The 26076-nt window shown below is 42.4% G+C and overlaps 1 protein-coding gene across 1 annotated transcript; it reads left to right on the top strand.

The window, feature by feature from the left end:
* Window positions 1–152: 152 nt before the first annotated feature.
* Window positions 153–25666, top strand: serpinf1 (serpin peptidase inhibitor, clade F (alpha-2 antiplasmin, pigment epithelium derived factor), member 1). Its single transcript, XM_080306939.1, has 18 exons — window positions 153–316; window positions 5689–5757; window positions 5850–6078; window positions 6654–6797; window positions 6894–6936; window positions 7315–7460; window positions 7839–7981; window positions 9736–9931; window positions 15591–15930; window positions 18632–18735; window positions 19515–19548; window positions 20901–20961; window positions 21778–21973; window positions 22361–22516; window positions 23222–23425; window positions 23854–23993; window positions 24682–24892; window positions 25068–25666. The coding sequence occupies exons 2-18, from the start codon at window positions 5704–5706 to the stop codon at window positions 25313–25315; spliced, it is 2649 nt and encodes an 882-aa protein (XP_080163065.1). The 5' UTR covers window positions 153–316; window positions 5689–5703; the 3' UTR covers window positions 25316–25666.
* Window positions 25667–26076: the final 410 nt, after the last annotated feature.

The raw sequence follows: 26076 nt of genomic DNA, 5'->3' as shown, positions 1-26076 counted from the left end.
GTAGTATTACTTCCTGTTCATTGAAGCTAAATAACTTCCCAGCAGTGTTTTCAGTCTGGCAGCTTGTGCAGAGAAACATCCTACAGTTTGAAAAGCAGCTTGTCTGTCAGACTGTAGGATGTTTTTTACATTGCGTGGCGGCAGCAGGCACCGAGTTGATCATTAACTAGCCAGCAGAGGGGTGGTAGTAGTCGGGTCCAGGCGCTACGCTGTCCAGCCTGGAGAAGGTTGGTTTGTCTTTCTTTACTTTTATTTTATCTCACCTTTTAAACCCTTTTGACCCCCATCATCTGTCTCCACATCGGACAAAAACCAGGTGAGTTCAAGGATGTCTTCATCTACCGAAACCTTTGTGCATTTGATCTCTAGAGAAAAATTTGCAGTCAGCGACTTTTAACTACAATATCCGTACGTAAGTTCTTACATGTTGAAGTGCACTCTGCAGAGCAGTATGTATATAATGGTGAGCCTGATCCTTTTATGTAGTGATGGTGTATTTATGCGGTTCTGTTCATTCCCTGTCATGTGTATGCTGCGTACTGCAGCCAAAAGAGGTTCTGAAACAGTAACCTTTAGTCTCCTGGTAAACACAGCAGCCATATCTGAAACGTCAACTGAGTCTGAACCTAGCGAGGGAATATTTACATATCAATAACCCTGAAAGCTTTCATACGGAGGAGTGTGCAGATGTTGGTCTTATGTTTCATCTTAAACTGTTATCTTTGGTTCCTAGAGGATGAGACACAACTGTCACCACAGGGATGTTCTTGGTTTAGCATTCAGAACAGGACGTAAACTCTACTTGTTCAGTGTTTAGGTCCAGTACAGAATATTTCTGAACCTGTTTCCCTGAGCCTCAGGCATAGCTGGACTGGCCATTGGGCATACCGGGCATTCGTCCGGTATGCCCGATGGTAATTTTTCGTTTTAAATGGGCGATGTTTTGTTGTTGTCTTTTTTTCGTAACCGTGTAAACAGTGAAAGGTGGCGGATTGGACAGATGCTGACAGACGTGTAAAAATAACTCAATTGTTTGGTAGTGGCTACGGTGGAGCTTTCACAGATTCAGTAAAATTAGCAAGTGGTGGAGGCCAGCAGGTGGATGGGGGAAAGGGGAGGTGGAGAGACCCGAGGCGGCTGCTGGTGCGAGCGTCAGGTGAACTGAACTTCAGGTAAGAAGTTATGACCTGCAGTCTATCTGGGTCAGATATAAACTAAGTTTACATGGAGTTTATTTTTGTTATGCTGACTTTTTACCGTCAGTTACAATAACTCGCACTGCTACTAGCTAGCATGACGGAGTTTCTATACAGCTGGGTGGTGCTATGATGTTACTGATAGTGAACTTTATTTTATTCATAAGGTCAGTTAGTAGAGTTGCCAACTGTCCCGTAAAAAACTGAATCCTCTGGTATTCAGAGTTAATATTACGCGTTTCGTATTGAGCTGAAAATAAATGCGATTTGTCCCGTACTTCAGCTGCAATAAAAAAAAGACAAAAAGCTGGATTTTTTCTTCCTCTTTGCTGCACAGCTGCCTCTTCTTCTCTCATTCTCCCCCCTCCCTCTCCTGCTGCTACTTCAATCATGAAACTGATCAATGATCAGCTGATCGGTGTTTCTGCTGCAAGTCCCGTCTCTCTTGCTTGTTTATCTCCCGCTTTGCGCCAGAAAGAGGAAACTAGCGGAGGTCGCGTTAAACAGCAGAAGCGCCTTTAAACTTGATCAGCTGTTGTTAGAATTTATTTAATATTAGTTTCTAGTATCAGCTGATGTTTGCTGGCGCCACAGCTGTAAAGCTGCTGGTCATGATGTTGGTTTGTATATGTGGTGAGAGGGAAACATGAAGATGAAACCAGGAGATGTCCTTACTGGATCATCAGAGCTGAACAGGTGATGGAGAAACAGGTTTACCTTTTAGTTAACATGAATGAGTTGAAGGGAAGTTATGAACTGTTTCTGAGAGAGTCTGTGAAGGTTCTCAGTCATCCAGGTCATCGTAGTCAAAGGAGCTTACAAAGAAAAGCGTCTGGACTTCTATAAGTTGCTTGAAGATACTCCCACTAGGTTTATATCTGGGACTCTCCACCATTTGACCTTAGAACTGAAGAAGCTTCTCGGATGAGAGGTGAAACATTAAATTCTTTTAATTTTACATTTGGAAAAAATGACAATTGAGAGTTAAATACACACAAAAGGACAGACAATCATTTCAAAATGAAGCAAACTGACAGAATAATCAGGGCTCTGCTCCAGGAAGCAGGTTCACAAACTCAAGTTTATTATATCCGAGATCGCCAAGTCAGTGTTTTTAGTTCGGTCAGAGTTAGTTTGACAATTAGCCATCATCAGAAGAGCATGACTCACCATGGCAACAGATAAGTAAAGGCCAGAACGTCCATTTTAATCCACTGGATTGAGGAATATGAATATGCTCGTGATACTAGGAGGGGAGAAATGATGAACTGCAAAAAGGTCGTCTTCTTTTTTTTATCGCACTCTGTTATTTCTGCCATTATGGAAACAATTAGTAAGATTTAGAAGATAAATCTGATTTCATCTTTAATCTAATCTCAGTCTTCACTGATACGGACACACCAGGCCAATGATAGTGACCGTTTCACACTGATGGAAGAAAGAAGCAGAATTTTTTTCAAGACTTAAGTAAAAGCAAACATGTTAAAATAAACATTGAACTATAGAGCTGTCTGTGTGTTGGACAGATAGATTTGAGATATTTCAGTTTAATTTTAGACTGTGGACAAAATCAGCAGCTATGATACGGGGGTTTATCCGGGGTAATCTGGAAAATGAGTCACGCTAAACCGGATCCAGTGTGAATCCTTGATCCATCTGGGAACTGCCCTGTTACAGAGCCTCGGATTCCTTCAGCGGGATCTGGTTCTGGGTCCACCCACTGAGACTGATTTAGCTGATTTTCAGTAGAAAAATATTGAGGCTCAGAATGTAAACATTTAAAATGTTGTTTGACACCAATCTGAATTTCAACATGATATGTAATCAGATTACAATTAGACCGTCTGCAGCTGCATTTAAAGTGATCGTGTGCGCTTTGCTGTTACACCACATGTGAGCTGAAGTTCCTCTGCTGCCTCTGGCGGATATCACTGAGTGTTTGTCGCCCTCTGATGGACACTCAGAGGTGTTGGCTGGTGAGTCTGGACTGCAGAGTAATTATCAGCATTTCATTAAAGTACAAATGTACTCATTTACATTACTGCATTTAAAATGTTGTGAACTGAGCTGATGGAGTCATGTCAGTGTTTCTCCTCAGCATCCTGCAGCTTTAAGGCTACGTCCACACTAGCTCGGATAGATTTGAAAACTCCACGTCCACACTAGCATTTTCAGTCGTTTTCACAGAGTTGCACATCCACATTCAAACACTTACGTTCCAGTCCTGCGCATGCGTGAAACACAAGACGATTCAACCTGCAACCTCAAAGGAAAACGCATTAGTGTGGACGTAGCCTCAGAAACTTTAGTCCAGAACAACAAGGACATCACACACAACGAGGACTTCTTCAAGCTTTGCTCACAAACTTTCTGTCCTTTTCCCTCCGTCTGGGAAGTGTTTCAGGAATCTCAGACGGGGTAATTGAGACCACATGTGTGCACCACACTGATGTGTGACCCACACCTCCCTGTGAACATTATAATCGCCCGTCTGAGAATGCTTTCCACCTCTGCTTACATTCTATTAAATGTTTCAGAAAAGTGTGATTACGTCAACTTCTAATGATTCACTTGATTAGTTTCAGTGGGTCAGGACTGCAGCTGCCGTGTGTCGTATGACAAAAGCACCTTCAGGTATCTCTGTAACCTATTAAAACATGTTGCCAGTAGCGCCCTCACAAGGCTAGTTATAGAAGTCAACTTAGGAGTTTTTCAGCCTCCTGCTGTCCCACACGCTTATATGTTGTTGTTGCTTTATTGTTAATTTATGATGTGATCTCCAGTGTTTTCCTGAAACTGGGGTCACCTGTTGTTCATGTATGACAATACTAATAAAGTTATAGTTCAGTGGTGTTCATAACACACACACATTGCGAATACAAACTGAGCTCTCTGTCTCACGGTTCCCTCTTCTCACTCTGCTGAAGTTCCAATGAAATGCAGACTAAAGAACTGGAGAGAGGTCTGAGAGCTGGAAGAAGCCGAACGTTTGTCATCTGGAAAACCTGGAACAGATGCAAATGAAGCCAGGCACCAATGAATAATTCATAATTCAAAAGAAATATCAACATATTGACAGCAGAACATGAATGCAATTCAATTCAGTTTTATTTACAGAGCACCAAATTCCAACAATCAGCTCAAATCACCTTAAACATCACCGTCAGCTCACAGTTATAGTACAGAGATGAAAGCCTGCACAGCTGGTGTGCTAGCAGCTGTGTGAGGCTGTACTTTGATCTAAATGCTAATATCACCAGCTAAGAGATATTCTGATCTTACCCTTCTGCTGGAGGTTTCTTCCTGTTAAAAGGGAGTTTTTCCTTCCCACTGTCGCCAAAGTGCAAGTTTTTTTCAGGGTCCCAACATAATTTCTTCAGAAGAAAGTACTGTACATGATGCCAGCATTTTCCCACATTTTCTAGATTCTGTACCAGTACTTTGTGTAAGATGCCATCAAAAAGTCAGTTAAGTTTTATTCTTTCTCACCTGTCTTTCTGTCTCCTTTCACTTTTAAAAGCCATGTTAGAAAAATATTTTGCCCTGCCGTGCTGTTAATTGATGTGGTAAATAAATAGTTTATGAAAATATCACTAAATCTGTCATTTATTATTTTTAATATTCAGTAATGGTCATGTCTCACCTCTAGTCTTCTCTGTCTTAATTTCAGGTTTCCACCATGTGTTGTAGATAGTTCAGGAGGTTAACTCGACCAGCTCTTTGGGTTTCAGCTAAGCACTGTTTAGAATACCAGAACAGGGAGGATGGTGCAGGTTTAAGTTTATCAGATTGATACATATATACCAACAAGACTGTACATCACTGTCACAACGACGTTTGTTTTCATTCAAAGGCTTTATGGCTTTTCCTATAATACCTGGTGGGCCGGTCTCCAGTCAAAATGCCCGGGCTGATTTTTTGTCCCAGCCCAGCCCTGAGCCTCAGGTGTACTCGGGTGTACTCTGAGGTGTAACTCATATACTGTGTTAACATGGTAACATGATTTTTATTCCTAAAACATTGTTGTTGTTGTCTTGCTCATCACATCAAAACACAAAACAAGATTGGGATGGCAAAACCAGCGAGTGACATCACTGTAGCTGCGTTCTTATTGGTGCAAATGGAAAAAACTACTGCTGGATAATATTTTCTCAGCATTTCTGTAGCTGTGTTCTTTCTGGTTAAAAGACTTAAATTAGCAATGAGAAAAATAACATTTTTTTTTAAATAAGAAAGTAACATTTTATAAAGTAAATAAATAAAAATCACTGAATTGCACCCAGTGGGACTTTCTCTCAGGGAAACTGGGTGCCTGAATTCTTTTAATCAGTTCAAAACTCAATCAAAAGAGATCTTAAAAAGAGTAACTCTGTACACGTGTCTGGGACGTCTCCAGTGTCGGACTTTGATGGCTCTTTCCATTTTCATTTTGCTGTTGATGAATAATAATTCTCATTAAAATGAAATATGTTCTTCTTCCTTACATTTTCAGGTTGACTGTTCAAAGATGAAGCTGTATCCTCTTCTTCTCTTGCTTTGTCTCTGCCATCTGGGACTCACTGTAAGAAGAACCTCAGTCTAAATAACTAAGGGGAAATACTCTCCCTGTAACTGTACACTAGAAAATAACCCAGTCTGTTCTCATGTCTTCAGGAAGAGCCCAGTCCAGCACCTACAAGTGTCAGTAAAACAGAAGAAGACGAGGCGTCAGAGGGTGACAGCTGTGGAGGAGCGTTCAGCCCTGAGGCACACAGGGCAATAGGAAAGGCCACCGAGCAACTGGGTTTGCAGCTCCTGGAAAATCTTCCTGTTAGTCCACAGCAGCCCAATGTCATCCTCTCACCGCTCAGTCTTGCTTTTGCCCTTGGTCAACTCACCTTAGGTCAGTTGTGGGTTAGAGGTTCATCTCTTTATCTGACAAACGTTGTGAAATATGATTTGCGAGCACCGTCACAAGACGAAACCTGTGAAATTCTTGATCACTTCCTGAAAATATGAAGACGAGGCACTGAATTTGATGGAAGGGTCTGGGCTTTACTGTCAACAATGTTAAAAATGGTCATTTCCACCTTCTAATGAAGTTTGATATTTGACTTCGTTGTATCCAGTGCCAGCTGGCTGAAAGTTTGGTTTGAACTTAAAGTGAACAAGAGAGACAGAATTAATATGAAAATAGGAGAAGCACAACTCCTGAACCCAAAACAACAGAAAGTCTGCCAGTAATTCTGATCTGGTTTTAAATGTGGTTTCATTCAACTACAAAGAAGCTGTTTGTCTAATGTGAGTTTTCTTTTTTCTGTGGCAGTGCACATGCAAAAGGAACAAACATCATCAACACCAGCAGCCTACATTTAGTACTTTTCTACACAAGACAGAAGCAGACATGTTGTGATGAAGTTCAGGAGCTGGTATGAAATGTTTCTTTGGTTTTATTATGTGATCTGATTTTTCTCGAAGGTGCTCGCACTGAGACAGAGAAGCTGCTACTAAAGACCCTTCATGCCCACGGTCTGGCATGCTACCATCATGCACTGGGAAGCCTTGTACCTCATTTTAGCCACACATCATTGGAGGTAGCGGCACGCATGTACCTGAAGCCAGGTATGAGATGATGAATATTGTACTTGTGGTGATTTATCGTAAGATTGGTATAAATCTGGACTTCTATTTGTATTTTTCCTGTCCTTTCTCTCTCAGGATTTAAAGTGAAGGCGTCCTTTGTTGAAGAGTCTCTGCACAGGTATAATTTACATTTGGGAAAGTATTGCACAAAGTTCCAGAGAAGCAGCCAAGTTAAAAAAAACACTTTTTTGGTGGAATAAAGGGATAAATCGAATTTGTTTCATACGTTCCTGTTTGTTTATGGTTTTACAGTCTTCCAGTTTGCTAGGTGGTGCAACAATGCTCAAAATCAATTAAGATATTAAGAAGAAAGCTAAAGAGGGCCTGAGAGCATGGTCAGAAATGTTCACTGCATAATACAAAACGTCATGTTAAAATATATAATTTTATATTTGATGCAGGTAAAAAAATAGGTAAAAATGAGAATAGATACCGCTCTTAAATGTCTGTTCATTACTCTTGTCTTGTATGTGCCATGTTGATATGAATTTTCCAGGTACAAATCACAGCCTGTTCCTTTAATCTCTATGGACGAGGTCAACCAATGGGTTGAGAATGTTACCAATGGACACATCCCCAACTTCCTAGAAAGTATTCCACATGATGTGGTGCTTATGCTCATGAATGCTGTATACTTCAAAGGTGACCCACTCCACAAAACAAAACTCTTCATTATTGTGTTTTACAGTCAGAGAAAAGATGGAACAAAGCTAAATCCTTGCTCATTAACAGGACAAATAAATCAAAGTTTTCTAAAGGGAGAAAAAAGCTCTCAGAATTGTGAAAACTGCAAAAAAAAAAATCTGTCCTGGCCAAGGAGGACATCATTCTCAAGAAACAGTACCACTGTCATATAACCAGACAGCACATTGTACAAACCAGGGAAGCATCTCATGCTATTAATGAGCACTGTAAAGACAAGCCGTGATACAATGTGATTATCTACAGCCGCTTCAACAACTGAGAAATAAACTGAATTTAAGTTGCTAATGATTCTGACTTTTTTCCACTTTTCATCAGGTCAGTGGCAAACACAGTTTGACCCACAAGCAACATCAAAGGGAGAGTTTTACTTGGACAGCCAGAACTCTGTGTCAGTGGACATGATGAAATCTGTCCAGTACCCTTTACGCCTGATGTATGATTCCAAACTGGAAGCACAGGTAACACCAACGTCTGGGGTAGCACAACATTTAACATAGACAGAAACCATGTGCAGTGTTGCCAACTCCTCAGTAAGGAAAATCGCTATTGGTTGTCCTAAAAGTCGCTAGAAGTCGCTAAATGACGTCATCGCCTAATTTGCATAATTGGTCATGCTAATCTAATTGTAACCTACGTTGTTGGAGAGAGAAATGACATCGTGGAAGAGACATAAAGTGAGTAAAAAACGTCCTAAATGCATTTAGAGTTTATTTAGAACTACAAATTAAATTTATTTTAGCAATTATTGTTTTTTCAATGTCACAATTCCAACCCTGCTCCTTTACCCGGGCTTGGACCGGCAAAAGTGACCCGAAATAGGCGCTCTGGTGGAGTTATTGTGTGTGTGTGTGTATAAGTAGTTTTACACTTTTACACTAAACAGCATAAGAGTAAAAGAGTAAAAGAAGAACTGACTGCGTTACAGCACCCGCTGCTTGTTGAGAGTAAAAGCGCTTTCACGTCTTTTTTTAGCGACTTTTTTTTAGAAAAAAAAGTCGCTAAGGGGTCTGAAAGCTCGCTAAATATAGCGACAAAGTCGCTAAGTTGGCAACACTGACCATGTGACTTGAAAAGCATATTTGTTGTTTGTGATAAGATCTCAAGATTAGTTATTTTTTTTAATTCTATAAAAATCTTAAATTTGTTTGTCTTATAGCAGCTGTGGAAGCTCACCTATGCCATGCCTTAATCCTGAGAACCAAAGGAAAATGAATCTTCCTATTAAACTTTTTTTGTGATTTCCTTCCTCTTTGGAGTTAAACACACGAGATATCAATGTAAAGCCCAGGATGTCATCTATTTAATACACCAGGACTTATTAGTCCCAAAAGTTGATTCTGTTCATCTGGACGTAACGTTTTCAGTGGGAGAAACGTTTCGTCACTCATCCAGGTGACTTCTTCAGTCTCAGCTGACTGCAGCTTTGCCCAACCCTATAAACAGTATATTTGCATAACGAGGTCAGTTGCTTGATCATTAATATACAACTTGTCATGCTCACTGATCAGTGGCCATGAGTCCCATTCACAGAGAGTTGGGGAATGGCTGCAATCACAGAACTGTAAGATGGTGACAGATGTACCCTTAGGCCCCTCCTCCATTCAGAGATGGTCTTTCCCTTTTCACGTAAATGGCCTCCTTGACTCCGCCCTCAAACCAGCGTTCCTCCCTGTCCAGGATGTTACATCCTCATCATTGAAAGAGTGTCCACTGGCCTGTAGGTGTAAATAGTCTGCAGAGTCCTGGCCTGACGAGGTGGCTCTTCTGTGTTGTAGCCAGAGGTTGTTTGGTTTCCCCGATGTATAAATCCTGGCAATCCTCCTGCACTTAACAGCGTACACTATGTTACTCTGTTTGTGTCGGGGACCCAATCCTTGGGGTGGACCAAGTTTTGGCGCAGCGTGTTTTGTGGTTTAAAAGCCACAGAGACTCTTTGTTTAAAAAGGACGTATTAGGATCGGTCAAAGAAATCAAAAGATGTAGACCAAAAACAAAAGTACATTACAGAGGACATAAATGAATAGGCTGGTTCTCAGGAGGTTAATCCATGGTCTCATGCCAAAGGCAACAACAAAAGTTACAAATGATTTCTCAGTTTCCCATCCAAAGTTGCAAGGCTCATCTTCCAGCCTGTTCCCTTCAACTTTTAGTTTATATGTTGAGATGAAGTTGGGGAAAAGACACAGACAAAATATCATCTTCTCTTGTCCAGGTTGCCAGTTTTCCCTTCAAGGGAAACACCAGCTTCTTAATCATCCTTCCCAGAGGAAACCTGTTGTCAGTGCTTTCCAAACTAAACATCTCCGACCTCTACAGATCTCTACCTCAGGAGAAACTGATGCAGGTGAACTTGCCTAAATTGAAGCTGGAGTACCAAAAGGAGCTCCAGGCGGCTCTGACCAACATGGGTAAGAAACTGAACGAGTCACTGAAGACATCTTGAATTTCGAGGATTTCCTTGGTCTTTGGACTTACAGTTAAGGACAAAATTGTTAGTCCTGTTATGAATTTTGGATGAACACCGAAACAAAATTATTAAACAAACAAACAAACAAAAAACATAGTAGGGCTAAAGTTTTTAGGTCTCCTGATACTGACAGCCCGCAGTCACTTGTTGTAGTTTTCAACACGTCTCATATGCTTCTCCTGAGCAATCCCAGCCCATTCTTCTATGGCAAGTCTCTCAAGCTCCTCCAGATTTTACGGTCTTCTGACATTTACCTTCAGTTCATCACACACTGGAAGATTTTATATTTCAAAATAAGTTTTTCTGTCAAAAGTGTTTCCAAATGGGTGTTAAAGGGGGTGGATGCAACCTTTCAACCCTAGATGGCTCCCTACAATCGTACTGTGGGTGCTCTACAGAGAAACGTTTAGGTGACCTTTGACTAATCAGACAGTTGAAATTCAGTATTTGCAACCACAATAAATCAGAATCAGAATCAGAATACTTTATTGATCCCTGGGGGAAATTATTTTTTGTTACAGTGCTCCATTATAAATCAACATAAACCAACATTAAGACAAGACAGACAATACGCTAACTAAGAATAGTACAATATATACATATATATACATACATACATACGTAAGTCACTCATTAATAAATAGCTGGAAAAGAAACATGTGTAGCTGTAGCAGTAACCAGTGTGTTAAGGGGATGCGTTGTACAGGGAGCCACAGGCAGGAATGATTTCCTGTGTCGTTCAGTGGTGCTTTTCGGTAATCTCAGTCTCTCACTGAACGAGCTCCTGTGACTGACCAGCATGTCATGGAGTGGGTGGGAGGTGTTATCCAACATTGTCTTTATCTTGGACAGCATCCGCCTCTCCGACACCACCTTGAGGGAGTCCAGCTCCATCCCCACAACATTGCTGGCCTTACGGATCAGTTTATTAAGTCTGTTGGCATCTGAGTTGGTTGAGTGCCACTTAAAGTTGTGTTTAAACAAAATGGAACAACAGATTGCAGTTGTCCAACAGTAAAGTTCAGAATTTATTGACTCTTTATGAAACCGTGTAGCTTTGAGGTCAACGTTATGGAAGTTGAGATACCCACAGATTGTACTGGCACCCTAACATAAACTAGTTTGTCAGCACCACTCAGAGTCAGGATGGGTTTTATTTTAAAGATACTGCACAAACTTCAGAATGCTGATATGCTCACTTCTCTTCATTGCATCCACCATATTGTCTTTTAAAGGCTTACATGAACTCAATTATTCACTTGCACACTTTAACACACAGAAACACATGTACTTAAAAGCCTTCGAGCAAGACAGGGTAAAGATACATTTTTTATGCCTTAGTTTAGATTTCAAATTTGCCTTATGTTATTTGGCTTTGACCGTTGACTGTACTTGAGTGTATATATATATATACACTCAAGTACAGTCAAGTATATATATATATACTTGACTGTACTTGAGTGTATATATATATATATATATATATATATATATATATATATATATATATATATATATATATATATATACTTGACTGTACTTGAGTGTGTATATATATAGGCGACTGGCAAGACTAAATTCTTTCGAGGCAGCACCTTGAAACAGTGATCCATGCTTTTATTTCTTCCCGCCTGGACGACTGTAACTCACTTTATGTGGGGGTCAGTCAGTCGTTGCTCTCACGTCTGCAGCTGGTTCAAAATGCAGCTGCACGACTCCTAACAGGAACTCGAAAAAGAGAGCATATAACCCCCGTGCTGGCCTCTCTGCACTGGCTGCCTGTGTCTTTTAGAGTTAATTTTAAAATTCTTATGTTTGTTTTTAATTGCCTACACAGTCTTGCCCCGCCTTACCTCTCTGAGCTTCTTCATCCCCACATACCCTGTCGGTCTCTCAGGTCAGCTGACCAGCTGCTCCTGGAGGTACCGAGATCCAGGAGGAAGCTCAGAGGGGGCGGGGCTTTCTCTATTGTGGCTCCAAAATTATGGAATAATTTGCCCATGCATGTTAGAGAGGCCCCCTTCACTGTCCACTTTTAAATCACGTCTTAAAACCCACTTTTATTCCTTGGCTTTTAACCTCAGTGAGACTTAGTTTCTTTTTTAATGCAGTAGTTATTTAATTAATGATTTCACTCTTCTTTTATTTGTTTTTTATTTATATCTCATGTAATTTTATTTTACAGTTCCAATGTACAGCACTTTGTGTCAGCTGTGGTTGTTTTAAAGTGCTTTATAAATAAAGTTGATGATGATGATGATGATGATGATGAAAAAAATAACTAATTAATCTTACAATTTTCTGTTATTAATTGCAATTACTTGATCAATAGCCTGGCTCCAATTACATTTTTTCAACTTTATAATTTAAGATTGTAGCAGACATTTACGCAATTCAATGAAGTAAATGCAGAATAAACACAAAGAATGTATGCTGGAATTCAAAGAGAGTTTTAATAGTTTTCATCAATCTTTAACACAGTGAATACTTACAAAAAAATCTTTAACCCTTTAAAGCTGGTCGGAGCGGGCACGCTCTGTTTTGCGCAACTATTTTTAAATCCCGATAGAACTGCAACCTCGTAAGCTAGCGCAATAATTTTTTTTGCATATGAAACCGGAGGAGTCGTACTTACATCTTATGCCATCAGCTTGTCCTAGGTCACAGTTTCCTTCCACATATAGCTTTGCAAAAATTGCATAAAAAGCACTTGCAGCAACAAAAACATAATATTCAGAAACACGCTTTGCCGATCCGATCAGCTGTTTGTAACACTTCCTACGTTGGAACAGACGTCAGCTCAAACTATCGCATGTCCACCATTACCTGCCCCAAGTGATGTCATTTTTGACATATATATATATATATATATATATATATATATATATATATATTAACCAACCGGACATAGTGGTGGTAGACAAACAGAAGAAGACGGCCGTAGTGATCGATGTAGCGGTTCCCAATGACAGCGACATCAGAAAGAAGGAACACGAGAAGCTGGAGAAATACCAAGGGCTCAGAGAAGAGCTCGAGAGGATGTGGAGGGTGAAGGTAACGGTGGTCCCCGTGGTAATCGGAGCACTAGGTGCGGTGACTCCCAAACTAGGCAAGTGGCTCCAGCAGAACAACACCGGAGATCTCTGTCCAGAAGAGCGCAGTCCTGGGAACAGCTAAGATACTGCGCAGGACCTTCAAGCTCCCAGGCCTCTGGTAGAGGACCCGAGCTTGGGGATTGGCTGCTTGCAGGGATCTCATAATTAATTATAATTATGAGAAATTATTGCCCTTAAAAATGTAAAAGGTTGTAATTTTTTTGTGCAGATAAAACAAAAAAACTAGTGCTGTTAGCAATAATCTCGTTAAAATGACCTTAACGCCATAACTGCATTAACGCGGCAAATCTCCGTTAACGAGTTACCGCGGATCACCCCGTGCATGGGGCTGGACAGCGTCAACGCGTTAGCGTGGTAAGCTCGTTAACGGGATGATCATTTTAATGAGATTAACAGTGACAGCACTACAAAAACATATCAATTTCTGAAATGGAAACCAATAAGGAGCGCATTCTGAAAAACCTTTTAGTTTTTATCTTTTTAATATTTACTATTGCTCATTAACAAGTATAAAGTATTTCTTCTCTGATTATGGTTGTTATAATCTATATGGCAGACTTAAAATTATTGGTTGGTCTTTTACTTTTTCTATTCTTGGTTTTCTTTACACTTGCAGTCACTGCTGGATGGCTGAGAAAATAAGATGGCCACAGCAAAGTTTTATAGGAGATTGGGGGTGTTCCATTTTGGGATGTGAAATGTTTCATTCTTTGCTTGTCAGTTACACTGAATAGACAAAGCTAATACTTTTTCAAATGTTATAACCAGTCAATAGTTTTCATTTATCATTATGTTAGAGGGAGTTGTTGTGCTGTCCAAGGTTTACTATTGGCAAGGTTATTACCTCTGTCTCTCCCTCCTCCCAGTAAATTATAATCTGGTCTTTAAGTGATGACTTGATGAATCCTGCTTCCGGGTCCAAACTACCCTGCGTTTAATAAGGCTTTTGTGTTTTTAACATGTTTTAATGCTTTATATCTTGTTCTATTTAATCTCAAAAAGCCCCTAAAAACAGTCAGTAATCACAGTCGGCTTCTCTCGGTTTTTATTACCGTTAATCATTTTAAAAACCTTACGATGTAACTACAGCCCAGCCCATGCAGCAGTATATGAATGACTAACCTGGTATTGTGGATGGATTATCTCAGTTGTTCTCCTGACTGAAGTTTGGTCCGTTTACAGCATCCTGCCATGCAATTACATTTGTTCCTGACCATCAGGAACCCTCATGTGAACTTTTACCGAGTGGAAAAAAAAGTTAGCGTTCATCCTCCACCTTCACTGTGTTTATGTTATGCTAACATAGCTGTGTAATTCAATTAAATTCAATTAAATTCAATTAAATTCAATTTTATTCATATAGCGCCAAGTCACAACAAAAGTTGCCTCAAGGCGCTTCATAGATACAGAGAAAAACCCAACAATCATATGACCCCCCTATGAGCAAGCACTTTGGCGACAGTGGGAAGGAAAAACTCCCTTTTAACAGGAAGAAACCTCCGGCAGAACCAGGCTCAGGGAGGGGCGGGGCCATCTGCTGTGATTGGTTGGTCGGGTGTAGCTAGCGATCACGTAGCACATCATTATATACCAGCTAGCCCAACTTCAGTAACCCTACAAACGTCACTGCTGTTTAGTTTTCGGTCTTCTTTTATGTTGGAAGTGATAGCAGAGCTGTACGTTTGAATTTTTCCAGAAATCTCTCAGTTAGAACATGCTATATTATATTTAGATAGGAGCTAGCAAGCTAACTTCCTGCTAACTTCTATCTTCGTTAAATTTAATAAATTCGGTTCTCATGGATGCCTGGATCCCCCATCCCATTCGCATTCGCTTATCCTTTTCAGGGTCGTGGGGCAAGAGGCGGGGGTACACCCTGGACAGGTCGCCAGTCTGTCGCAAGGCTAACACACAGGGACGCACTCACATTCACACCTATGGGTAATTTAGATACTTCAATTAACCTATCCCCACAAAGTGCATGTCTTTAGACTGTGGGAGGAAGCCGGAGTACCCGGGGAGAACCCACGCAAACACAGGGAAAACATGCAAACTCCACCCCAGCCTGATGGTGGAATTGAACTCAGGATCTTCTTGCTGGCAACAGTGCTGACCACCGTGTTAAACTTAATTTTTACACCTGGTGGAGCAGCCACAGTGATCATTTTATTACAGATGAAAGAATTTAGACAGTTTTTCAACTCTCAGTGATCCAGCAGTGTTCGTTTGATTTTGGGACCTGCAGCGGAATTTGGGCACAGACATGGCTAATAACGTCAGACTTAAAGACCTTGATTTTACCGCCAACCGCCAACTGACTATTACTCCAGTTCAGCATTCATTTTGGTCCTGAGAATGAAAAAAAAGAGCCAAACTTATGAAATTGTGTGGTTCCACAAGTTGTTGTTACCTGCAGGGACTGACCAAAACTTGTTAGTCTGCAAGCGTTTGACATTTTTCTCTCTCTCTCATTGTATCTATCAGGCCTTGGCTCTCTGTTCTCTGGTCCTGACCTCTCTGGGATATCGGACCAGCCCCTCACGGTGACCGGCATTCGGCACGCCAGCACAATAGAACTCAGTGAAGAAGGTGTCGAGGCCTCGGCCACCACCGTTGTAACCTCCATGCGCTCAGTCTCCATGTTCTCTGTAAACTCCCCTTTTCTTTTTGCTCTCGTCGATGACGCCTCCTTGACCCCCCTCTTCATGGGCATCGTCACAAACCCTGCCCCCGACAACCCCATGCTGAATGATGAGTCCCACAACAAGCAGTCATACAAACCCATCTCTGGTAATGGGAATGGTACTATAGACTTCCCTGAGTTTTGAACTGTGTAAAGTTAAAGAAAAGATTTTATTTTGGGAAAACAAACAATTTAGATTTGCTTACAGTAAGGGACTGGAAATCAATATACATGTAAAAGCACTTCTAAAGTTCACTAATTATACTTGATGTCTTATTTGTTTTATCCTAACTCCTTCTCTGTAAAGCAAAATTAGCTTATTTTCAAAAGTGTCAGTCATTTCCCCTTTAAAGCAGATTTAAGGCCCTTTCACGCTGGAAGCAGCACATGCAGTGCTGTGCTCGGAAACACATTCAGTTCTATTGTTTGCACTGCACAATAACGGTTTCCTGCTGTGCCAAGGAAAGCGCCAGCGCGGCAGCGTGAGTACACGTGCATGGTCAAAGTTCAAAGTTGAACTTTTCTAGGTAGCGGTGAGTGCGGTGCATACTGCATCTGATATGAAAGTGCATTTAGAATTACAGCAGAGGAAGCGCCTGGTGTTCACAAGTTATTGTAGATTAACAAAAAATACAGATGCAGGAATCGGTTGTTCCAAAAAGTTCATGCAAAAACTTTTAACAATGACATTTTAAAACATTTTAGGTTTCTGATGAAGTGTTCAGTGACTGCTGGTACATTTCAGAGCTTTACACAAAAATTCATAAAAGTTGTTTGATACAAAAAAAAAAACGTTTTCCACAAAATTGTGCATCATGAATGTTGTTTTCTTACAGAAGTTTCATTTTTAGTGTGTTGATTTTATTTTAAGAGATGAAGTGGAATAAACAAAAAAGCTAACACACCTGTTACACAGTAAAAATTACCCACACACACTCAGAATGTATAATTCACATTTTATCATGAAATAACCTGCAGATGATTTTTTGTACAATGCCTGTATGCTGCAGGTTTCAAAGGTTTAATGTACTTCGTACTTTAACAGCCACTTTCTGTGTATGCAGCTTTGAACAGACCTGAAAGAATGAATGTTGGCATAGTTTCAAAATCTGGCTTACGTCTCTTGTGCATCTTAATGATGTTTCCTGTAGTTTACAGGTTACTTTAAAGTAATCCGTCAGTCGTTCTGTTGTCTCAAAACACAGAAACAGATTTTTTCAGAAATTTAACTTAATCAACATCCAGTGTGAGTGACAGAACAAAGGAGAAGTAATGTAGCAGGCTCACAGTTTAGCGGAGGCAGTTAGTCACACACTGTACAGTTTTTATAGATCATTAGTTTCCCTATCAATGCTAGCGAGAGCATTCTCATTCTCAATGCGTAACATACCGATGATTTGTCACAGAGGTACCCTTCTGCATCCTTATGAGACGCTCCGGATCCTCTTTTGAATCCAACAGAATGCCGCTCACGGCTCTAACACGCGCTTGAGCAGAGTTTCCAGTCCTCCAATCCAGCCCTAACCATAACCATAACTTTAACTGTATCAGTGTTTTGCAAAGGGATTCGGGATCAGAATGTAAAACACTTTTACATGTATGGATCCATTGGCTCTCATGCCTTTGGACATGTAACATACCTACGATTTGTCACATAGCATCAGTATGTTATATGTTGTGGTGCTAGCAGCCACATTAGCCACACTAACAGGGTTTTCTTATTGCTGTCATTGACTCGCTGCATTGTCAGGTCACAGAAGTGCAAAGTCAAGACTCTGTATAACAAACAGGCCGCAATGATTTGATATCAGATGTTGAAAGAGAGACATTGCATGAAAAATATTATCGACACTAAAAGTTGGGATGGTGGCAAAAAATAAATAAATAAATGAAAGATGCTGGAAAAGAAACAAAAGTAACAAGTAAAGAAATGGATGGATGGGCAGCCAATCAGGTTCATTTTCAGTAGGTCAGTAGACAGTCCATTAATCTACAAAAAACTGCATCTAAACATCTACAAATACAGCTACAGAGTAGTGCTCATCAACGTTAACAGTGAAAACTGAACATCTGATCAGAGTATATTATATCATCGAAAGATTTGAACAATCTGGAGAAATCTCTTTACGCACAGGATGAGGCTGAAAATCACTGGCTGCCCATGACCTTCAGGCGCTCAGCAGCACTGTGCAGAAACAATGAATTTAATAAACCAAAATAAAACAACAGTGGGACATGTAGTAGAATAAAGACAGCCAGATCAGTCACAGGTCAAGAAGGTGCTTTAACCAAAGTTTGAGGGTTTGATCAGGAACAGATGACAGATTTTTATCTGCTAGCAGGACCTCACATCTCCAAATAAAGTTCCCACGTGTGGGATTAATAAAGGTTATCTTATCTTAACTTAAAAACAGTGGTGGAGATATGTCACATCCTGGACGACAGCAGTGTTCAGATAATATAACTGACAGTTTTCATTCTTTTGATTCAAATGCACTCTGGGTAAAAGGGGCGGAGCATGAACACCTCCAGGTTTTTTTTATGTAGATGCAAACTTTGTGTTTGAACAGCACTTGGACCACAAACAGGCACAAGAACGTGCACAGAGACGTGTGGAGGCCAGAAACCATCGGGTGGTGTCACATGATCACATACATCTTTCATCTACAGTCTTTGCTTCGTGTCAGCTGATTTCTCTGAAACACTCCTGAGCTGTTGTTTCTTTGTGTTCTCTCAAAACTTCAGTTATTTTAAGGTGCTTACACTTTTTATTAAATACCAGAATTTTTTAAGCTTCGTTTTTTTCTGGATCTGTGCGCGCTCCCGCTGCCTCTGCTGGCAGCAGCTGGATGCGCGCTGCTGAGGGTGCCGAGACAAGAGGCGTCAGCGGGGTGGAAGACTCACTTTCTGAGCTGGCAGGGACGCTGATCGACGTGGAGCAGAGAGGTGAGTGACTCTCGCTGCACTAGATGCATTTCTGCGCTTTTTACGCACACATTTGAACTTTTTTTTTTTGCATTGTTTTATTTGCGCCAGCTGGTATAAAAAGTGTAAAACTTGGACGTATTCGTAGCAGCGCAGCTCAGACATGAAGCACAGGGAGGTTTTCTGCAGAATTCAAAACGCTTTGATTCAGACTTTGTGAAAAACTTGCTGTTTCTCAGACACGCTGCGTTTTTCCTCCTGTTCAGCAGCCAGTCTGGGCTTTTCCACTCAGCAGGTTATATAAGAGCAGCAGGTCAGAGTCACTAAAACCAAGTAAACGATCATCAGCTTCGGTCTGTAAGGACATTTTTAATTTTTCTAAATTCTCATTGTTCGGATAAAACGGATGATTTTTAATAAGTTTGCAGGTTTGAAGATATTTGGGGTTGTAAAGAATTTCGTGCCAAGAAAAACATTTCACTGTGGAATATATTCAGGTTAGTGACCTGGACTTTAAAAATCCCTGATGTGATATCAAAGAGTTCACAAACAGCCAATGAAGAAACTTTCCAGTGAGGACCGGAGACAAGTCAGTGCAGGAACGGGAGCGCGCTGAGTCAGCTGGTCTGCAGGGGCGGGGGGATTAGCGCGCGAGCACACACACACACACACACACACACACACACACACACACACACACACACACACACACACACACACACACACACAGTAGTCCAGGATGAGACGTCAACGACGTCACCTCTCTGCACTCGTTTACACTGACGTGTGTCGTTCTGCAGAAACACTGTTGTGTATCTCGGGGCGCGTGCGCAGGTATTCTTATCCACGCACTAAAGGGACAAATCATTAGGTACAGCTCACCCAGCCCTCAGTGCTGCTGCATTTTGATGCATCTCAATCATCCAGGAAAGTAAATCTCCAAAAGTTGATTCTTCATCTGGACGTAGCGCTTTGTGGGAGATCTTATACACAGGACATTTGCATGATGACTGAAACCAGCCCTGACCTCACAGGTTATGTAACAAACTCTGACCTGACCTCCTTCAGTGGGCTGGTTTCAGTCATCATGCAAATGTCCTGTGTATAAGATCTCCCACAAAGCGCTACGTCCAGATGAAGAATCAACTTTTGGAGATCTCTGCTGCAGTTTTCATTAACCCTGACCTCGGACTCACGGGCTCGAGCTTCCTGTCACTCCCTGTCTCACATCTCCAAGAAACCAGTTTGAGATGATCTGAAAGATTTTTTTATTTCTCTCATAAACGTTTAAACGATCTAACTGACGACATGTTATCTCTGAGTTTATGAAGCTGTAGGAAAGAAAAGATGAGACACACTGCGACGATCAGGAGGTTAAAGAAGAAGAAAGCATCTGGGTTTTCCATCAGGCCTGTGGTTTGTGGGTGTGTGTGTGTGTGTGTGTGGTTTTAGGTTCAAATGACAGACCTCTGTTTATGTAAAAGCTCGAGCACCAGGTCCAGATGTGTGTGGAACAAAGCAGGCCGTGTGTGTGTGTGTTCCTGTCTAGCTATCTTTGTGAGGACCAAAATCTGCATCCTACTATACTTGTGAGAACCAGCAGTCACTTGTGAGGACACGCACACACCGGTCCTCACAAGTTTGAAGCCTTTTTGAGGCTCAAAATGTGGTTTTAGTGTCAGGGTTACAATTAGGTTATGGTCAGGTTTAGGGTCAGGGGCTAGAGAAAGCATTATGTCACTGAAGGTCCTCACTAAGACAGCTGAACGGGGTTGTGTGTGTCAGACTTACTCTTTCATGAACGCTGAGCTCAGACCTGAGATCATGATTTGTGTCCCGATGAGCAGCTCAGAGTTTGTTACATAACCTGCTATAAACTTCACAGAGTTTCCACAGCTCGGAGGTTTTCTGGCTCTGACTCTAATCTTTGTCTTTGAATTGTGTCTTTGTTTTGGATAATTTCGTCTCTGTAGCCTCTGTGGCGGCTGAACTTGTTTTCTGTACTCGTCCTCTGGACTTGGTTTGGCTCAGCCTTTCTTTGCACTTATGGAGAAATTAGGGGCGTTTGGTTTGGCGCAGAGGGTATCCCTGCCTGAGGAACAACAGCTGTGTGATGAAATATGGTTCATTTCCTTCACTGTTTGAGGAAATGTGTGAAAACTTGTTTCCTTTTGTTTGGATTTCAGGATGAAGGGAACGACTTTCCTGCTGCTGTTTGGAGTCGTGCTGAGCTTCTGTGACGCTCAGGTATCAACATCTGCCATCTGCACATATTTTCTATTCTTCTGCTTCCTCAGTTATGTAATTTACATCCCCAGAGCCAAAACGCTGGAGCCACAGACAGTAAAAAAGATGGATGTATCCAACGTCACCCCACCCACTGGTTTGATTTATGAAGCCTCGAGGTGAGCGTCTTCGCTCTCTCCTATTCTCACTGTAAAGCCGCACACTGATTGGCTAACTAATCTAAACCACGAGACAGACTTAAAATGAGCGAACGCGCCCATAAAGTGTCAGACGTCTCTGCAGCGCAGTCCCTCTGCAGACAGTCGCCCCCTGGTGGCCTTTAGAAAGAGCGCAGATTTCAGATACCTTTACTGGAAGCTACATCCATCTTTAATCAGTCTGTGGCTCGGACTTTGAATTTTAAAACATGTTTGAATTTGATGGCAGCAACATGGCTTAAAAAGCTGCGACATCAACAACACGAAGATGAAACATTGGTGGAAAATCTCAGAGCTGATGAGGTAATTTAGTGATGTGACTGTGTGTAAAAATACCACCTCACCATGCCCTCAAGGACGAGCTTTGACGCTTCAGGGTAGATCAATGAAGACGTGGTTTGACAAACATTAGAATGGTTTCTGGGTTTTTCCAGAGGTGGCTGCACAGGCTGAGACCACCCTCAGTTCAAAAAGATGGTTTATGGTTTATGAGCAACATTTGCTGCCATCCACATGATGTTTGCTTCAGAGGAGCCCTGTCTGTCTGAGAGTTATCGGTGGCACGAAGTTTTAAAAGTTCAGTTAATCATGAAATCTTTCCATCATTGGTCCGTTGCAGTCTGACACCGGCGGCGAGGAGGCAGCCGGAGAGGAGGAACACATGGAGCTCTTCACGACTCCGACTACAAAGATGGGTGCTGCCACCTCCGACTTCGGTTACAACCTTTTCCGCATCCTGGCGAGCCGCGACGCTTCCACCAACGTCTTCCTGTCCCCGCTCAGCGTGTCCGAGGCGCTGACTCAGCTGTCCATGGGTGAAGACACAAACACACAAACTTAGTCCAAACCTGAGCTTCGGCTTTAGTGTTGGTACGAGCTCAGAGGCCAGACTGGCTCAAGGTCATTCTGTTTGCTGCTCCCAAAAACACCGTCAGTGTCACGGGACCAGTTTTGTTTTTTCTACTTCTGTCTGTTTTCGTACTTCCACAATTAGTTTTCCTCTGTTCACTTTCAACTAAGCTAAGATTGTACAAAAGCGCCACCGTGTGGAGGAGGTGGACACAAGGGCCTTAGTGGAGAATATTAATTTAAAAACAGAGACATTCTTACAGTAAAAGTGATGCCCACGTCTGCTTCTCTAGTGAATAAAACAGTTGTGTCAGAGGTTTGTGACCTTAACACAAGCCCTCCTGTCCCTCTAGGAGGATCTGAGCATGCTCAGAGGCAGCTGTACAGGGCCCTGAGGTACCACACCCTGCAGGACCCTCAGCTCCACAACACCCTGAAGGACATGCTGGCCTCAGTCAGGACGGCGGGGAAAGGCCTGAGTACCGCTGCACGCCTGTACCTGGCGAGACGTGAGTTCACGTTGGGGTTGAGATGGAGTCTAAACATCAGCTGTGACTTTGCAGCTAAACCAAAACAACAGAACACAAATTCAGCTCATTTCTTTTCTATGTCCTGCGTCAAGTTTTCATTCCTACTCCACCGAAGGAGCTTAGCATGATTTATAAAAACAAAAGGTCTTATTTATTTGATGTGTTACACAGAAACTTCAAAAAGGCCAATGAAAGGTGCAGTTGTAGTCCTGTACTGCCTCTTTAGGGACCTTATCCATTAAACCCAACATTTCTGGTTGGCTTTCTTCTGGAAGCCCGCTGAGGGGCAGCGTCTGGTGCGTGAGCCGGACCCGATGACCATAGAAAAAAAAAGTGTTTGGCTCAGTTGTGTTTCAACCTTCTGGTAGAAATGTGAGGAGAAAAAGTCAACGTGAGCAATAAAACCATCAGAAGCCTAAAAAGGATTTTGGTGTTTAGTTGTTAAGAAGACATTGCAGTTTCATCAGATGCAGCCAAGTGAGCTAAGCACCTTCACCTTATCTTACACCGTAATTTAATGTTTGAAATGTTTGGACTGAAATTTGTGACTGAGACAATAAACTCTTCATGAACTTGTTTACAGAGGTGAGCTGGAGTAAAGGAGCCAGGTGGAACTGGTGGTTGCTCGCTGTCTCTGTGTTTGAGTCTTTACTGTGAGATCCTAATGTTCTCTCATGTTGTCAGGACTTCGTTTGAAGCAGGAGTTCTTTGGTCTTGTGGAGCAGCAGTATGGAGTTCGCCCCAAGGCGCTGCTGGGAGGATCCAAAGATGTGAAAGAAATCAACGATTGGGTGTCTCAGCAGACGGGCGGGAAGGTACAGCGCTTTCTGACCAAGCCCCTCCCTCGTGCCGCCGGCATGAGCATTGTGAGCGCCGCCTACTTTAAAGGTACGTCTTCAGCTCTGCAGACACAGATATCTACGAATTAGTTAGAATTATCATATAAATAAAATCCATACGGTGATTCAGTGATCAATATTACTTATCAGATAACTGTAAGAGTTTTTTCCAAAATGCTCGTGTATGGGTTTATGTGTAGGTGAAGTGATCGGCTCACATGTTCAACGCACCTGAACTTTGGGGCACCTGACTAAAGTTTTTAGGAATGAGACTAACTCAGAGAGCTGACTATAGACCGATCGCTGCTACAAAGTGACCTTTATCTGTTTAGCGAATCTTGGAAAAGATGAAACAAATTCAAAGTGTATGGTTGTGTATCCATGCCACTGAAACCATGAACAGGTTCTGACAAGTGACTGATCCTCAAAGTAAGTTTCAGCCATGATGAATAATGGGTTAGTTTCCTGTCCTAACAGGGAAGTGGACGACTCGGTTCGCTCAGAGTGGAGGGCTGGAAAACTTTCAGGTGGATGGCGCAGCACCTGTGCGCGTTCCCATGATGCAACAGGATAACTACCCAGTGAAGATGGGGGTTGACTCGGACTTAGGCTGCACGGTGAGCGTGATGAATAGCTTTAAACGGAAGCAGGTTATTATCCAGTTTCATTTAAATGGTAAATGGCCTGTATTTATATAGCGCTTTACATAGCCAGTCATCCACCCATTCACACACACATTCACACACACAGGTGATGGCAGCTACATTGTAGCCACAGCCACCCTGGGGCGCACTGACAGAGGCGAGGCTGCCGGACACTGGCGCCACCGGGCCCTCTGACCACCACCAGTAGGCAACGGGTGAAGTGTCTTGCCCAAGGACATTTATACAAATTTAAATGGACTTTACTGATAATGCAAAAGAATCCCATTTTTTACGAAGGAAAAAATGATACAGGGTTGATATTTATTACTAAAAACAAAGGCAGAGAGGAAAACGCTGCTGAGCTCCCGATGATGGCAGAGCAGATCTAACAGAGCCATTCTACTTCCTTTCATTCATCCCATTGTACAAAAATAGTTCTGCAGTTCAGCCGTAGATGCAGTAGGGGGCACTAATGAGCTTATACTTAATGAATAGAAGTGGATAGAGCTAAATGACTAAAATAGTTTTATCAGGTCTTTGACAGACATTTCTTATTAAGTTTAAAAATAAAATCAAACAAGAATTCACGGCAGCTGTCTCCGAACGATGGCTACAGTAGCGTAACTGCAGCACATTTCTTCATGTTTTTCTCCTCGTTCAGATCGCTCAGATCCAGATGCAGGACGATGTCAGCATGTTCATCTTCTTGCCCGAGGATGTGACCTCCAACATGACCCTTGTGGAGGAGAGTCTGACCTCTGAGTTTGTCCAGGACCTCTCCATGACGCTACTTCCTGCCAAAGTGTCCATTACTCTGCCCGTCCTGAAGCTCAGCTACTCCACAGACCTGCTGCCGCTGCTCGGCGACCTTGGTCAGTTTCATCCACCACGTTTTTTACTCGAGGGTTCTAATATAGGAGCATACTAGTATTTATATATCAATGCCGAACTGTCCATTCAGGGAAAAAAACCACTCATGAAGCTGTAGTAGTGTAGGCTTTTTCTGCTGATTGATTAACATGGTCGTCCTCCTCTCCCTCTCGGCAGGTCTCTCTGAATGGCTAGACAACCCGGAGCTGGAGAAAATCTCCACTCAGGCTGCCAAACTTATTTCTGTCAATCACAAGGTCACGATGGAGACGGCGCCGGAGGGGAATCAGTACCCGAGCGACACAACGCCAAGCCACCTGACATACCGAGTGGACCGCCCCTTCCTCTACCTGATCCGGGATGAAACCTCAGGGGCGCTGCTCTTTATCGGCCGGGTGGTCAACCCCAAAAGCCTGTCGATATAAAGTGCACACACACTTTTGCACACCTGTCTTCACGGGGACCGCCATTGGCAGACTGTTTCAGAACTTATGTCCAAAACCTAGACTTAACTCTGAAACAGCCCTTTAAAAGTTTGAAAACGCCCTCACTCTAAAGACCTAAAACTCACATTGGTCCCCACAGAGGCAGCTGTGCGCGCACACACACACACACACACACACAGACACAGATATACACACACACAGACGCACACACACAGACGCACACACACACACACACACACAGACGCACACACACACACAGACGCGCGCACACACACACACACACAGACGCGCACACACACACAGACGCGCGCACACACACACACACACAGACGCACACACACACACAGACGCACACACACACACAGACATACACACACAGACGCACGCACACACACAGACGCACACACACACACACACACACACACACACACACACACACACACACAGACGCACACACACACACAGACGCACACGCACACACACAGACGCGCACACACACACACACACACACAGACACACACACACACAGACGCACAGACGCACACACACACACACAGACGCACACACACACACACACAGACGCACACGCACACACAGACGCGCACACACACACACACACACAGACACACACACACACACACACACAGACACACACACACACACACACACAGACGCACAGACGCACACACACACACAGACGCACACACACACACACACACACAGACGCACACACACACACA

This window comes from Astatotilapia calliptera, chromosome 10 (genome assembly GCF_964374335.1).
Source record: "Astatotilapia calliptera chromosome 10, fAstCal68.1, whole genome shotgun sequence".
NCBI classification, from domain to species: domain Eukaryota; kingdom Metazoa; phylum Chordata; class Actinopteri; order Cichliformes; family Cichlidae; genus Astatotilapia; species Astatotilapia calliptera.
Note: the sequence above shows the minus strand (reverse complement) of the source record. Positions and strands in the feature narration are given on the sequence as shown.